We start from the raw sequence: 14,679 nt of genomic DNA, 5'->3' as shown, positions 1-14,679 counted from the left end.
TAAAAATAAAAATGACTAAAGGACGTATCAGAGCTGGGGATTCATGTGCGTATGTGCAGTACCCGGATGAGGCTAGTCGCCATCTTTACTCCATCCCAACGCAGAGCTGCCGGTGGGGCGGAACACCACTCATCGACCCAGTTGGTTTCTAGGAACCGCCGACAGACCTGGCACGCCACCGTGTTTTTCACTAAATATCTGTCAGTTTGATTAGTTCGCTACTCTACCTTCATTTCGATACACAATGGGAGAGCGAGAGGACCTAGTTTACCAGGCAAAACTTGCCGAGCAGGCAGAGCGATATGACGGTAAGCCACACTTTCAGGGCTGACTCGGAGTGGGACATGTTCGCCGCTGGGATTTTTTTCTCCGAGCTAGCTAATGTTAACGGAGCAGTGTTTCAACTAGGCAGCTCAGTGTTAGCCATGGCTAACAAGAGAGCTAACGTGGCTACCGCCGCCGTCATTCAGCTAACTATTCACTGTCATGGCAGGGGCTCGTTATTGGAATAAACTGATGTGACATTAAAACAACAGTCCATGCCTGGAAGTCTCTGTGATTTAGGGAAACTGAATGTGACTGACAGGGGCTAACGTTAGCGAAGGGGCTACAACAAAATGGCGGATTACTGGAGCGTGAGCTGTCAGTAGTTGCCTCCCCTGCACCATGCTAGCTCCATAGCTTATCACATGAGCTACTGGTTCGGTTTGTTCTCATAAGCAACATCCAGTGACATGTTGCTGTCTTTACATAATAACGTACCTATCTATTTTTGCATCATTTTGTTACCGATGCCGGCAAACTCTTAACATCAGGGGCTCGTTAGCTGAATTACAATGTTAGCTACTTGGAGCCTGCTGCGTGTTAGCAGCGAGTGGGAGTGGGAGGGCAGCTGTTCACTTGGTGGGGTGTTCCCCTGAAAACAGCCTGTACGGATCGATTGGCGAAAATGACTCCCTCTTCCTCTCTCCGCTACGCTCCTGACAGGGTGTCATACCATTACAGGCCTTGCAGAGGCTGTTTTTAGACGGCTGCCTTTGCCACCATATGTACGTCGCCCAGAAACGTTAAGTGAATGTGCCATGACTCATTCACGGGATTTGGACCTGGTGTATTTACAGGGTGATTTATAGTTGACTGGCTTAATGGTATCCTTGCCGGAATGTAGTCGTATTCATATTGTTTTTGTGCAGTTGGTTATCAAATGTTAACATCTTTTTGATAGATTAATTTTTAAAGAGCTTCATAGATCAACGTGGGACAAGTCATGTACTTCCCAAATTACATCAGCACACAGTCTCTGAAAATACAGTCTGCACGTTTTGACCTTTTAACCCTTAAAGTTGTTATTTAAAAAGTTTATACCTTCCCAGCTGTCATGAATGGCATACAGTTACAGTATATTTTAGTATATTTAAGCTGAGATGTGCATGACATATCAATGAAGTGAGTAAGTGGTTTGTGTGTGGGTGTTGCTGGTGAATTGGTGGAGGGTTAGCCCTGGTCACAGTTAAACCTGCCTTGCATAGTCTGTGAGATGCAAATTATTGTCGATGAACACAACATCCCTGACGCCAGAGTGCTTCATTCATAATGCAAATTTTTGCCCCAAAAACTGATGGATTTGTGAAGCAGATTCAACTAGCATACTGCTGGTGGCTCCTTGAATACATCTGAATCTCTACCTGTCATTTGGAGACTTATTATGTCATATCATGATGATGGAAATGACACTGTAGTTTGAATATGTCAGTTGTGAAATCTGTCACACCTTTAGACTGCCATTTAGTCAGCTAACATGACAATTGGCATAAGGCTGGTCATAAATATTTGAATAAACCATCTGTATGTTTAAGTCAGTGTTATACATGTTTCCTTTACAGAGATGGTGGTTTCCATGAAGAACGTGGCAGGTATGAACGTAGAGCTCACAGTGGAAGAGAGGAACCTACTATCGGTGGCCTACAAGAATGTGATTGGAGCTCGGAGAGCCTCCTGGAGGATAATCAGCAGTATTGAACAGAGGGAAGAAAACAAGGGTGGAGAAGAGAAACTGAAGATGATCCGGGAATACAGGCAAACGGTAAAGCAGGATGTCACTTCTCACAAACAAGCTTAGCATTTACATTTGGTCAGTGGCTGTCAGGAGCACTTACATGGACTTACCATGTCCCATTGTTCCATATATGTGTCTCATTTTAAAGCATCTCAGATTTGCTTAGCTAATGTGAAACTTTCTCATATTAATAATACATATTATGAGCACCTACTGGACAGACTGCATCTGAGTCATAGTTGGCAAGTGCTGTACTCTCTCTTGCTTTTATGAAGGGAAATAAGAGCTGGATATTACTCTGGGAGAGGCCAGAGTGTGTCAGAGAGATGGGAGAGGCAGTTGACTGCAGTCAGTGACCTAATGGGATTCAGAGATGGGCTGTCCCGCTATTGCACCTTCATTTTGTTTGTAGTTCTCCAGCTCCCTTGAGAGACACATTTCTTCTATCTCCACCATATCAAACATTCAACAGCATCTAAATTGAATTAGTAAAATATTAAATATTAAATATTCAATCTATCAGCAGATTGTTAGTTTGGGTTTTAAAGGGGGCAGATATAGAGGTCATGGGCAGCTTTAATGGGAGTCTGCATACATGGGTGCTTGCAGAGTCTTGCAGATATGGACACATGGTTAAATTTACATCACATGGACCCTTGCACCCACATGCAGGCAGAAAGTAAGAAGGGGCTTCAGTAGGAAATAAATACATAAATAATGTTATTGCTGATTGAATAAATCCCTTTTTTTGTTTTTGTTTGGTGGCAGGTTGAGAAGGAGCTGAAGTCAATCTGTGGTGATATTCTGGATGCACTGGAAAGGCACCTACTCCCCTCTGCTGTCATGGGAGAGTCTAAGGTCTTCTACAACAAAATGTAAGCTTTGTGGTCAGAATGTTAATTAATAGATGAATAAATGACGTCTCGTCCTTACATAGAATGCTGAGCACACTTAAGTTTTTGGGTTTGCTTAGTTGTTTGACGCATATGGTTCATGTGGTTAAATTTCAAATATTGAGAACTAAATTTCAACCTCAAATCACTGGCAATATCAGGGAAGTTCAGAAATGGGACTTATGACAGGAATATGTTGGTGTGTAAACTGAAGTCTCATGTAATGAGTTGAACTGTTGGCTCCTTCAAGACCACAACAGCAAAAAAAAATATTTATAATATTGTTGTACACTACTAAAAGTCCCTTCTTTTTTCTCCCACAGGAAGGGTGACTACCACAGGTATCTGGCAGAGTTTGCCACTGGCAATGACAGAAAGGAGGCAGCAGAAAACAGCCTGGTGGCCTATAAAACTGCTACCGATCTAGCCATGTCGGAGCTGCCTCCCACACACCCCATCCGCCTCGGCCTTGCCCTTAACTTCTCCGTCTTCTACTACGAGATCCTCAACTCACCTGACCGTGCTTGCAGGTCACTGTTTTTTCAATACAATGTCTCTCATGTAAATCTCATTTCAATAACAGCGGTAAAGCTGAGTAATCTTGTGTGATTGTTTTCAGTCTGCCTTCACTGATGCTTCTCAGTTGCCATGCATAAGTAGATGTTTTTGCCTTTTGTGAAATATGGCTGTTGTTCTGACTAGTGAGGCTGAAACTTTAAACCCTATACTTTGAAGAAGTGTTCACCACCTTTACCTTTTTCTGTTTTATTCTATTAATTGAAATCACAGTGGATGTAATTTGGCTTCTTTTGACAATGGGGGGAAAAACCCTTTGTCTAAACAAACCTTTACAGATTGATCTAAATGAAGTGTAAGTATATAAGAAAAAGGTTAATAATATTTACGTCCTCCTCAAGTCAATATTAAATAGTGACAGCTTTTTACTCTGCCATTTCCCCCATTCATTTTTAAAATAGCTAGACCTTGTTGTTTTGTTGAATCCATTCCTTTGTAGCGTCAGCTGTGTGATCACACATATATATAAAAATATATAACTAAAGCCTCAGAAACAAACAATAGATACAATCACTGACATAAATTCTATATCTTTATGTCTTATTTTTATATGACAGATGTACATATTGCAGTTTGAAAAATAATCTGTACAGTCTTGAGTCTTTATAAAACTTCTGATACAGTTCAAGTCAGGTTTTGGTTTGGCATTAACATTACATCATCATTACAGTCAACACTGGCAAGTATATGGTGATTTCAACAGAAGTGCTGAATGTGTTTGCTCAGGTTGGCGAAGGCTGCGTTCGATGACGCCATCGCAGAACTGGACACACTGAGTGAAGAAAGCTACAAGGACTCCACACTTATCATGCAGTTGTTACGTGACAACCTGACACTATGGACTTCAGATATGCAGGGAGAGGGTAAGAGGCTCAGACCGTGGTGCCCATTCTTTATACTTATTTAGGACATTGTGTACAGTGACATTTTATCTGCGCTGACAGTATCTACTTGTTCTTGTCTCTGATCAACCTCTTTTTCCAGGACTAGTTGCTCATTGATGAATTAACTCGCACCTCACTCATCTCCTGTTACCCACCTAAAACCTTTTACTCTGGATTTATTTCATCCTAATTTGTCAGTACTGTGAGCAGCCTGATGGATGATCTGTTAAGTCAACAGCAAGTCAAGACACATTCACTGTTAGTGTGTGATATTGTGCTTTTTACAAGGAGTTTAGTCATACATTGAACTGATGGTAGTGGTAGTGTTGTAGTACCAACAGGAAATCAAAATATTCATGTTTATGAAAACAGTCTGTCCCTGTGACTTGTGTTACACCAGTGTGTGTGTGTGCAGGCTTTGTTTCTGACCTGACTGTTTACACAGCTTAACCACTTGCATCAGTAACACTGGTGCAAGTGGTTAAGCGTTTTAAGTAATTAGATATATTTTTGTCTCTTCACAAGTGTCCTCTGGGCTACATAGAACCAGTTGTTAACTTCGAATACTCTTGCATCAGCTGAGGCTTTCAGGACATGTGTCATGCTGCTCACAGGGTGCATGTCCAGGTACAGAGCGCCGAATCCTGTCTAACTGGTCCACATGTGGCTGAGCTGAAAACAGCCGTCTGGAGCAACATTTCCTAATCTGTCTACCTAACAGAGATTGCCTGCTTTTCCACCTTGCAGCATTTGATTCTAGGGCTGAACGATTTGAAGATGATATGCATCTTATGATTTTTCTGACCAGTATTGCTATTTGAATTGCAATGATTTTATAAAAATTAAACTTCAGGTAGAACATGCTATAAAACTACAGATTAAAATAATGCAGTTGTTAAAGTTCTCACAGGGCTGGTCTTCCTGTTTTTTCTGTCAATACATTTAGTCACTTTACTAATTTTCTACAGAAAAAAAAGACCAATTTAACTCACATTTATGAAGATATTGCATGACTGATATACAGAATGTGATGTTTAAAAATGTCTTTATTTATTGATAACAGATGCATCGTTGGCCAGTTGTAGTAATAATGATAAAGTGCTGGTAAATCCAATCTGACAATGGTTATGTCAGACTGTCAACTCCTAATGCTACTGTGGACAGTGATGTACTATAGGTGCTGTAGCTAAACTTAGCATCACAGACAGAGAGACAGACAGACAGACAGGACAGATTACGTCACAGTCCTGAACACTGCAGGTCTTGATTTCAGAGTCGTTTTAAGTTTGAAATGACTTGATGCACGTGAGATTCAGACAACTGTCAGACTGAAATGGATGTAGAAAAAGAGCCCCCACTCTGTAGGTCTTTTATAAACAATAAAAAAAGACACTGTAAACTCCTTAATTTATTCATTCAAACCTCAGAAATTACAGAGTGTGGCATTTCTTCTTCCCCAAAACCATCTTTGTAAAAACTGTAAGTAGTACAGTTATGGTCTTATGGATCAGACTACAGCCTGAGTTTCTGCTTTGCTTTTTCACCAAATAAACATTAAGCTCCAGCTGAGTTAAATCTGCTGTCAGTGCTACAGGTGGCAGTTTGTTAAGACACTGTTCTTTAGAGAAGATGAAATTGCTCCTTTTGGAATATTAAAATTTGAAAACATTTTTTAAATTTAAAAACAAATCGTTGAGCCCTGTTTGATTCATTCTTTCTCTTCCTCCATTCATTCCAGTAGTTTGCATTTGCTGTGGTGCAGAGTGTCCACTGGCACCTTTTTTTTTTTTTTTTTTAATTTCTCAGTGACTCATCATCTCTCTTGTCTTTCTCTCATTCCCTCTGCTGTAGAGTCCTAAAGGAAACAAACCTGACTGTTCATTTCCCATGTTAACTGTACTTTGTAAGTGTTGCTCACCCAAGCCTTGCTGTGTGTGTGGCTTCCTTCTTTTTTTTCCTCTCAACACTAACTCACTCATGGTTTAATAATTCAGTCCACTCACCCATTGCGTTGTCACTCATTCATCCGGTTGGATCTTTATTAACTTTTGATAACGAGCTGTGATCTTTTATCTTCCCTCTGCAGTCAGTTGAAACACATGTTTAATGAGTTTACATAGCTCCACTTCGTGTTCGCTTAGCTGCCTGTTAAACCTGTGCGTACACCAAGGAGCGGAGGTATAGATCATGTTATCAGCATGTCAGACTGCTTGCACATTCTGTACACTTCAGTCAGCTATTTAAACAGATGCAGCGCCTGGTCAGGAAAACCCCAGATAAATGCCTTTGAAATGATGGTAGTGTTTAAGTATTTGACCTTCTCCATTAAGTTAAGAGTCGAAGTTGTCGCACGTGTGTGCATGTGTGACGTTTTGTGTAAAAGCTCAACTGATGTGATAGGTTTTAAACACGGTTCCCCTTGGGTTTTTGTCCCTTCACTTTTCTTTACAGTTTTCACACCGTCACTTTTTTTTAAACACTGTATTTGGAGGAGATTGACTGTGATGCACAGTTTGATACCACATTTCAGTTTTCACCGTACACTGGTGGAAGTTGTGTTTGGGTTAATGCAGCAGCATCAAACGAGTCGTCAAGTTCACCCACCTGAAAATACTTAAGTACTTACAGCTACCTTGTGCAAGTTTGTGAAATCAAGCTGATGCTAGTAAGAGACTCAAAGGCGAACCAGTCCACCACCACCACCACCGCCCTTCCTCTTCCTGCTCCGTTATACTCCGCCCAGCCCTTCACCTACATCTCTGTCTCAGCTAATGCAGTAATCAGGAGCTTGCTACCCTGCAAGTCAGCCATAGTATTTTGAAGCCTCAGTGCGAGGGGGTTAGTGAACCAGAAGCACTGTCACATATTGATTGACAGCTGTGAGCTCCCACCCCTGATTTTAGCCTTCTTTGATTGGTTAGAAGGGCGAGGCTCACTCCGAAACTTTAGAAGGGAATATCTCTGCAATGCTGTCATTCTGTTCAGTCAGTCTGGCTCACAGAAGCATTTAACCACACCTCTCCACATTAAGATATATTTTGGAGCATATTTCAAATAAAAGATTTTATGAAAAAAGTTATATATGGTTTGTTTAAATAAAACAAAAAATCAGAATGTTTTGTCCCACTTCTGTTCTCCACTTACAAGATCCCCTTGTGGAGGACAGTTCAGAAAAGACCTCTGCTAATAGAAACTGAAGATAAAATGGGGAAAAACACCAATGAGGCTGAATTGGCAACAAGCCCTTAATTTTTTCCTTTGGCCTTTGTTTTTAAATATTAATTCCAGAATGTAGTTTTTTTTGTAAAAAGGGAAAGTAAAGGCCCGGGCTTTGTTTGTCTCTGTTTCCAGACTGACAAGTTTTAATTTGACTGTTTGAGTTCGTTGGCCTTTGTACCAAATGGGCGTGTTTTAAACTAAGCAGTGAGATTCTAAAGACGTTGTCTTTCTTTGGTAAACTGTGTGTTTTCTCCACCAGGTGAAGAACAGAACAAAGAGGCACTGCAAGACGTTGAGGATGAGGCCCAGTGAGACTATGCCACCAACAGCCAACAACTTGAGACCTTCCCCTCACCTCCTCACACTCCTCGTCCCTCCTCCTTCGTCCTCCTCATCCTCCCCCCTCCAAATCCTTTTCCTTCTCTGCGACTCACCGTCCCCTTCCTCCTCCTCCTCCTCCTCCTCCTCCTCCTCCTCCTTTCCCCTCCTCCTCTCCTCTCCTTTTCCTTTCTTCCACCTCTGCAGCTCCATGACCCAGCAGGGCCACGGAGTGAACAGGTTTATTTTTCTCTTCTTTTTTATTTTTATATTAGCCCATCATTCAAGTAAATACCACTTAATTGAGACAGGAAATACAATGTTAGAAAGACAAAGATAATGAAAGAGTCCCTGGATTGTTTCTGTTTTGTTTTGTTTTGTTTTTTTTGTCCTGGTACAAGCAGTTCTGAGATGTTATCTTTGTTTTCATTATTGTATTTTTGTTTGTTTTTGCTTTTTCCTCAATATTTTTATCAGTTGCTGGATGTATTGAGATTTTTTTCTTAATGTAATTACAGAAATTAACTTTTATTACTGATAATGTTGACTATTAGTTATGGGAGCTATTTTATCTCTGTTTTTAGTGAAATGTCATGCGAATCATTTTACCTTTTTTTATGGGCAATTTGGAAAACTACAAGTGCCCTTTTCGTTAACTTAGGTTTTCAGAGGAAGTTGGCAAAATTCGCGATATCCATGTGGGGCAAAGAAGTGCTTAACTTTTACACCATAGTGATTCTGTTGTCATGTTTTTGTAGTTGTCCTTGGACTGTACTTTGTGCTGAAATACTGTAACTGTGCACACATGCTGAATCTCTGAAGGCGGACTTAGCTGGTGGTTTTAATTAAAAAAAAAAAACAAAAAACAAAACTTGGGAGATTTCTCACTCAATTTGGCGCCGCTCCTCAACAGAGAGCCCTAAAAATCAAGATTGTCAGTGCTTGCATGAGTTAACACATCTTTTCTGCTGCTTCTCCCCTACTTTTTAGCTAAAGCTCCTCTAGGTTCAGAGGTTATGTTTCTTTTGCCGTTTCCTTTGTCTCTCTTCTTGTTTTGCTTCATTATGTGTAACTTGGAGCTGATTTGTACTACTGGATATCTGACTGGAGCCACAGACAGGGAATCTGTATCGTTCTTACTGAAACACAGCATGGAATTAACATTAAACAATCTAAATTAAACATTACACACTGAGTGGTTGCTTTTATTGTTTCATTTGCCTTAAGGAGACGGTGACTTTGCTGCTCATCTTGTCTAATGTGAACAAATATAATCCATGGAACTGTTTGTTCAAATATGGTAATGAATGAAATAAAAGTGTCCTGGGGAATCTTGCTTTTCCTTGTTGTAGCAACTGCAGGTTAACATTTGCATGACAGTTGTTTCTTCACCATTCAGAACTTCAGTGTCAGTGCTGTTTTTTTTTTTTTTTTTTAAACCCCAAAACCAGATGGACCCCAGCACAGCGCTGCCGCACAGAGCAGATGTTGCAACTGGAATCTGAGTTGGTAACTGTGAGCATGATCATAAATTTATATGTTCTATTTATAGTGTTTGAGAGACAAATGCAATCTTAATGCCTGTGGTTTTGCTGTGACAGTGCAGCTGATGCTTTTTGCACTTCTGAGCTGCTACTGTGTGTATGTGGCTGATGGAGGTGATGGTCTGGGAGCGTAGAGACGTACACGGAGCAGCTAACCTGCAGCTCAGAGCAATCTTTACAGTAGATATTACTCATACTTTCACAAGGATGTTTCCATGTGGCCAAAGACATGGATCATGAGGAAGTGACTTAAAAAGGGCAAATTGGCGGTTTTGTGTGTGCATTCAGAAAATCCCTGCAGCATTTACATTCATTCTGATCAGGACCTGAGGCCTTAACCTTTCGCCTCCCCAGTTTCAGTTTCTTGTAACCTCTGTAGCAGTTGCCGCCTATTCTACTGTTACATCACCAATAATAACAGCCTGAACTCAGCGCCTGGACTAAATTTAGACTCACAGGTGAAAGTGGAGGAGCTTGTCGGGGAGAGCGCACTAACAGCCAGTCAAAGCAGCTTCCTTTCTGCAGTATGAACCGCTATAGCTGTCGATGGCTGTTTGAATCTCCTTCTGAAGAGACATTTATCAAAACATCTGCAAAGAATCCATCTGGGTGACCCCCCTGACCTTTCCTATAGCTCACTGTCAGGTCAAAACTTCCCCTTGACCGACGCTCTGGGCTGTGAAAAGGTATCTTGAAAACAAATTGCTGGATTTCAGTAACATTTGTTACTATATATAGTAACATATTCATTCTCCCCAAAGGATGACACACTTATTTTTAGTGCCCCGTCCCACTGACCATCTATCTAACAGAACTATCAGGCTGAAGTCTCATAAGAAATTTCAAAATCTGTTAAAATTAAAAGTGGGTTTTGTTGCCTTGAAGTTTACTAAATGATGAGCCTTTTCCATTTCCCCACTTTTTCAGCTGACACCCTCAAGCAATTTTGTCAGTCTGCTGTGTAAAGGTGAACTTTCATTACACAGTTTTAGACTCCATGATATATTTTCCATTATGTGGCTTGTGCTCCCAGGAGGATGAACCATTAAGTTTTTGGTTATCCTCTGACCTTTAGGGATGGCAGTGTTGGTCTGTCAGTCGGTCCACCACTTTGATTGAGACCGAAAAATTTCACTAACTTTTGAATATACTGCCATGAAATTTTTAGAGACATTCATGGTCCCTTTCAGTCATCCCGTTACCTTTCCTCTAGTGCCACCATAAGGCTGACATTTATGGTTTTGAGTGAAATGTCTCAAAGATCATTGTACGTATTTCTATTAAATTTAGTGCAGACAATCGTGGTCCCAGTGAACTTTGGTGATCTGTTGACTTTTAATCTCACACAGTCATCCAGTCAAAATTTCAGTTTGTCCACTTTGTGTTATCTCTGTAATTGTTTAGTTTTCCACACAAAGATGTGTTACAGCTTTATGACATGCGACTGGTAGGACTTGTTTGAAACCCATTCGTTGTGTTTGCTGTGTCTACTTTTCCTCAACATGAGGTGGAGGTGTGATTATAGTGATTTACAGTCAAGCAGAAAGTGGCAGCAAAGTGTCGAGGATGTGAGATGAATTAAAAACACCTTCCCTCCTCGTCAGACAAACACCACAGAAGGTCTATAAATGTACAGAAAGCATGCAATGTATGTTTGCCTGAAGCAGGAGGGCTGATGCAAGAAATCAAAGCAGCCACTCATGGAAATAAAGGGCAAAATGCAGCGAAGAGAGCAGAAAGTCTTCCAAAGATGGGAAAGACAGGTCTCTGAAGCTCTTGAACAAGGCACTTTACACCCAAATGACAGATATACTCTAACGGGGTCATGGTGTTTACTACAGAACAGAACAAGGAGGATCACAAGGTAAAGGACAGCAGGCTAAATTGCTTTCTGGACTGTTAAAGGTCCTGTCACAACAAGCTGGCTATTTATGGCAGAGTGCACTTTTTGGTCACATTTTGCAAGGCCTCATTCTGCTTTTATCTGGTTTACAGGTCTGTATATACTGCAGAGGCTTTCTCCATTTTTAATAACTTATTTACCTCTCACTATATTCTATATTTATAACTATATAACTATATTCTGTAAGAAGGCTGGGGGTCAGTAACACTTCCCTGCATTCACATTCCTGTATTTATTTAATTATACTCACTCCAAGAGAATGAATTGATAGTGAGATTATACCTGCAAACATGAGAGACAACAATCTGACGCAATGAAATGGCACGTTTATTAAAAGTAATGTGGAAGAACTAGACTGATTCTTTTCTCACTCAGCTGTGAGCAGAGACCAGACTTTACTCTGACTGGATTTTTGTGCAGCAGCTTCGTCTAGTGCCCTCTGCAGGTCAGATCTGCCACACACAACGAGACCAGGTTCCCACAGATCACGTCACAATGTTGTTGCGCAATGAGGTGTCTATATGATGAGAAGTAGAGAGGGGCAACCTGAAGATTAGATATCAGTGGACTGACCTGGGCGTAGTCAATCTTCTGTCCTTCATGTGACAGATACCCAAATGAGGATGGAGGAGGAGGAGAGGAGGAGATCTTCAGGAGGGGTAGGTAAACAGATAGGATGCCACATGACCAACCCAGCTCTATGCATCTGCTGCACAGTTCTTGTCGTACATCAGATAACAGATATCTTATTGCCAAATTAACTGTGACACCTTGGCGTAATTATTGCCAGACGATGGGACCTTGTGATGTTTTCTCATCACGTACAGTGCACACAGCTCACTATAGATGGCATCTTCATTACATTCGCCCAGAGAACCAGAAACCAGTTCGTATACCTGTACTGGAAAACTTCCAGGCCCAGGGTTTCTTTGTGTCTCTTGTAATGTGATGAAACTCAACTTTACTTCAATCTCAAATAAAATAATTGGGGTTTTAGTGCTAGGTTTTTAGACAGAGGCCCCTCTACAAGATAGATTCTTTGGTGTTTAGAAAAAAACAATTAAAATCTGCAAGGAATCAAACGACCAAAAAAAGCAGACACACGGTTAAGTCCAGTCCGAGTAAAGGCCAGTTCAAGGTAACAGTACAATACAAACTTGACCCGACCAACCTGAACACTGGCGGTTCAATTCCATGAAAACGTTTCACTTTTATATGATTAATATTATCTAACAGGGCTGTGGAGATACATTAGACAGAAAAATAAGTTGGGAGCCTGTGCTTTAGAGAACCTGGAACAACAGAGCTTCAGTGCAATGTAAAACTCTGGTATTTGTCTAAAGCTAAGTGAGATGCTCGGCTGGGTTATGATGCAGAACCTGTTCTCAGCCAGTGGTTTAAAAATAAAAATCTGTCACACTAACAGACCCTCGTGAGCTTTCGGGAGATGTGTTGACAGTCACGTTACCATGGCACCTTATGGTTTCTCCTCCACTGAACAGTCCACTGTAACATGAAACCTCAAGAGGGCAGCAAGTTCCATCTGAACTGAAAACACATCACTCACCCTAAAATAATTTCCACCTTTCCACAGGGGATGGTAATGGATGTGCTGTGAAGGTGTGCAACAGCTTAACTTTCCACTCATTATATCTGAAGACACTGCTCTCCAGAGGGTGTGTTCTGGTTGTGGAGTTAGTGGTCTCCTCCTCTACATCTGCAGCCTAATCGGCGTCCTCGAGCTTCCTCTGTCTTCCTGTGGAAACTGGAAACTGCCGTGGCGTTCTGTTGTTGGAGCACGATTACTGCTTGCAGAGTGGGACCCGGGGAACAAACGTCAATGAAATATTATGAACTTCCTCTCCTGCTGCAGAGACAGCAGTTATAAATAGACAGGGTTATTTTCAGGCAACACTTGTGAGATTTACTCAGCCCTGGTCTGATCTGGTCTGGGCTGAGCCTCCATGTGGGATCTGGTTACAGGACCGTACCACAAATATACAGCAGGATGAACCTGTGAACTGCAGCTCGCTCTGTTCTGCCCCACGCCCTTCAAATCGCCCTGCAGTGGCCAAGTGCCCTTTGTCCATGGAACAGATATATGTTTAAGTGTGTTAGAGTGTATCTATGCACGATGACCACACAGTTATGCTTCCACAATCCATCTCTCTCTCTCTCTCTCTCTCTCTCTCTCTCTCTCTCTCTCTCTCTCTCTCTCTTTCCCTCTCTTTCTCTAGCAAACAGGACTGATTGCAGGAAATTAAACCAATATACAACATACCCCGTTATAACAAATCTTACACTGTATCCATGAATCACTGTTGTTCACTGTCACACTGTCAGTTTTTAGGACAGTTTGGTAAAGTTTGCATTCAGAATATTACAGTGTCCACACTTCAGCTGCTGCCTGGGACCTGTGTTACATATCATGCCTCCCTCTTACAGCTCATGTTTCATTTAAGCTTAGCTTTGAGCTAAGGGGATCCCACAAACTCATACTGTATAACTGTGCTAACTGTTGCACAGTCTGTATATTACTGTACTGCTTCACCTTGTGTACGTGTTCACTGTTTTTGTTTGTGTTTTTTATGTTGTGGTTTTTAATGGTGGGACAAATATATTTCCTGCCTTGGTTGGACAACAATTATTTGATTCTGTTCTGTTTCAACTACTTATACGTTGCTTTTAGCTAAGCTAACTATTTCAACCACTGACTGTATCTGTTACTCTCAATCATTTTCTTACGAATATATTTTTGTATTCTTAGTTGTGTGTATGTGTTTTCTGCCCTCGGCTTTTAAGTCTGAACGACGTTCGTCAGGTGATAGCATGAGCTCGTATGCAAATAGGAGTGCGTCAGGACGAGGGGGTGATTGGCTAACTGCACCAGATGTAGCAGCTGATTGGCTCCTGCCAAATGACGTGAACTTTAAGGAGCCAAACTGACTCAGCCGTGCTGTCCTGTCCCAACCAGTCACACAGTAGTTTGAGCACTTGTCGTACTGACTGATGTGAGGATGTGTGTCAGGTGAGAACATGCGCTCGTATGCAAATTGGAGTGCGTCAGGACGAGGAGGTGATTGGCTGACTGCACCAGATGTAGCAGCTGATTGGCTCCTACCAAATGATATGTGAACTATAAGAAGCAAAGCTGGCTCAGCTGTGTTGTTTGATTATTTGTCGTCCTGACCTGCTGATGTCTTCTCTGGTGTTTGGAGTTGGTAGGAGTGGGATGCCATTTCTTTTTACCACCTTTTCTCCTGTTTTTGTTAGAGGCCAGTTATTG

At 41.4% G+C, this 14,679-nt stretch overlaps 1 protein-coding gene across 2 annotated transcripts; it reads left to right on the top strand.

Moving 5' to 3' along the window:
- Positions 1-75: 75 nt before the first annotated feature.
- ywhae1 (tyrosine 3-monooxygenase/tryptophan 5-monooxygenase activation protein, epsilon polypeptide 1) lies at positions 76-8,858 on the top strand. 2 transcript variants are annotated; one of them, XM_041045948.1, is made up of 7 exons: positions 76-308; positions 1,884-2,083; positions 2,825-2,931; positions 3,273-3,479; positions 4,252-4,388; positions 6,261-6,312; positions 7,888-8,858. In XM_041045948.1, exons 1-6 carry the CDS (start codon positions 245-247, stop codon positions 6,266-6,268), a joined length of 723 nt encoding a protein of 240 aa, XP_040901882.1. In that variant the 5' UTR covers positions 76-244; the 3' UTR covers positions 6,269-6,312; positions 7,888-8,858. The 2 variants fall into 2 exon arrangements, with proteins under 2 accessions (XP_040901882.1, XP_040901881.1); XM_041045947.1 differs by lacking the exon at positions 6,261-6,312 and having other exon boundaries at positions 77-308.
- Positions 8,859-14,679: the final 5,821 nt, after the last annotated feature.

This window comes from Toxotes jaculatrix, chromosome 9 (assembly GCF_017976425.1).
Source record: "Toxotes jaculatrix isolate fToxJac2 chromosome 9, fToxJac2.pri, whole genome shotgun sequence".
In the NCBI taxonomy this organism is placed as follows: domain Eukaryota; kingdom Metazoa; phylum Chordata; class Actinopteri; family Toxotidae; genus Toxotes; species Toxotes jaculatrix.
Note: the sequence above shows the minus strand (reverse complement) of the source record. Positions and strands in the feature narration are given on the sequence as shown.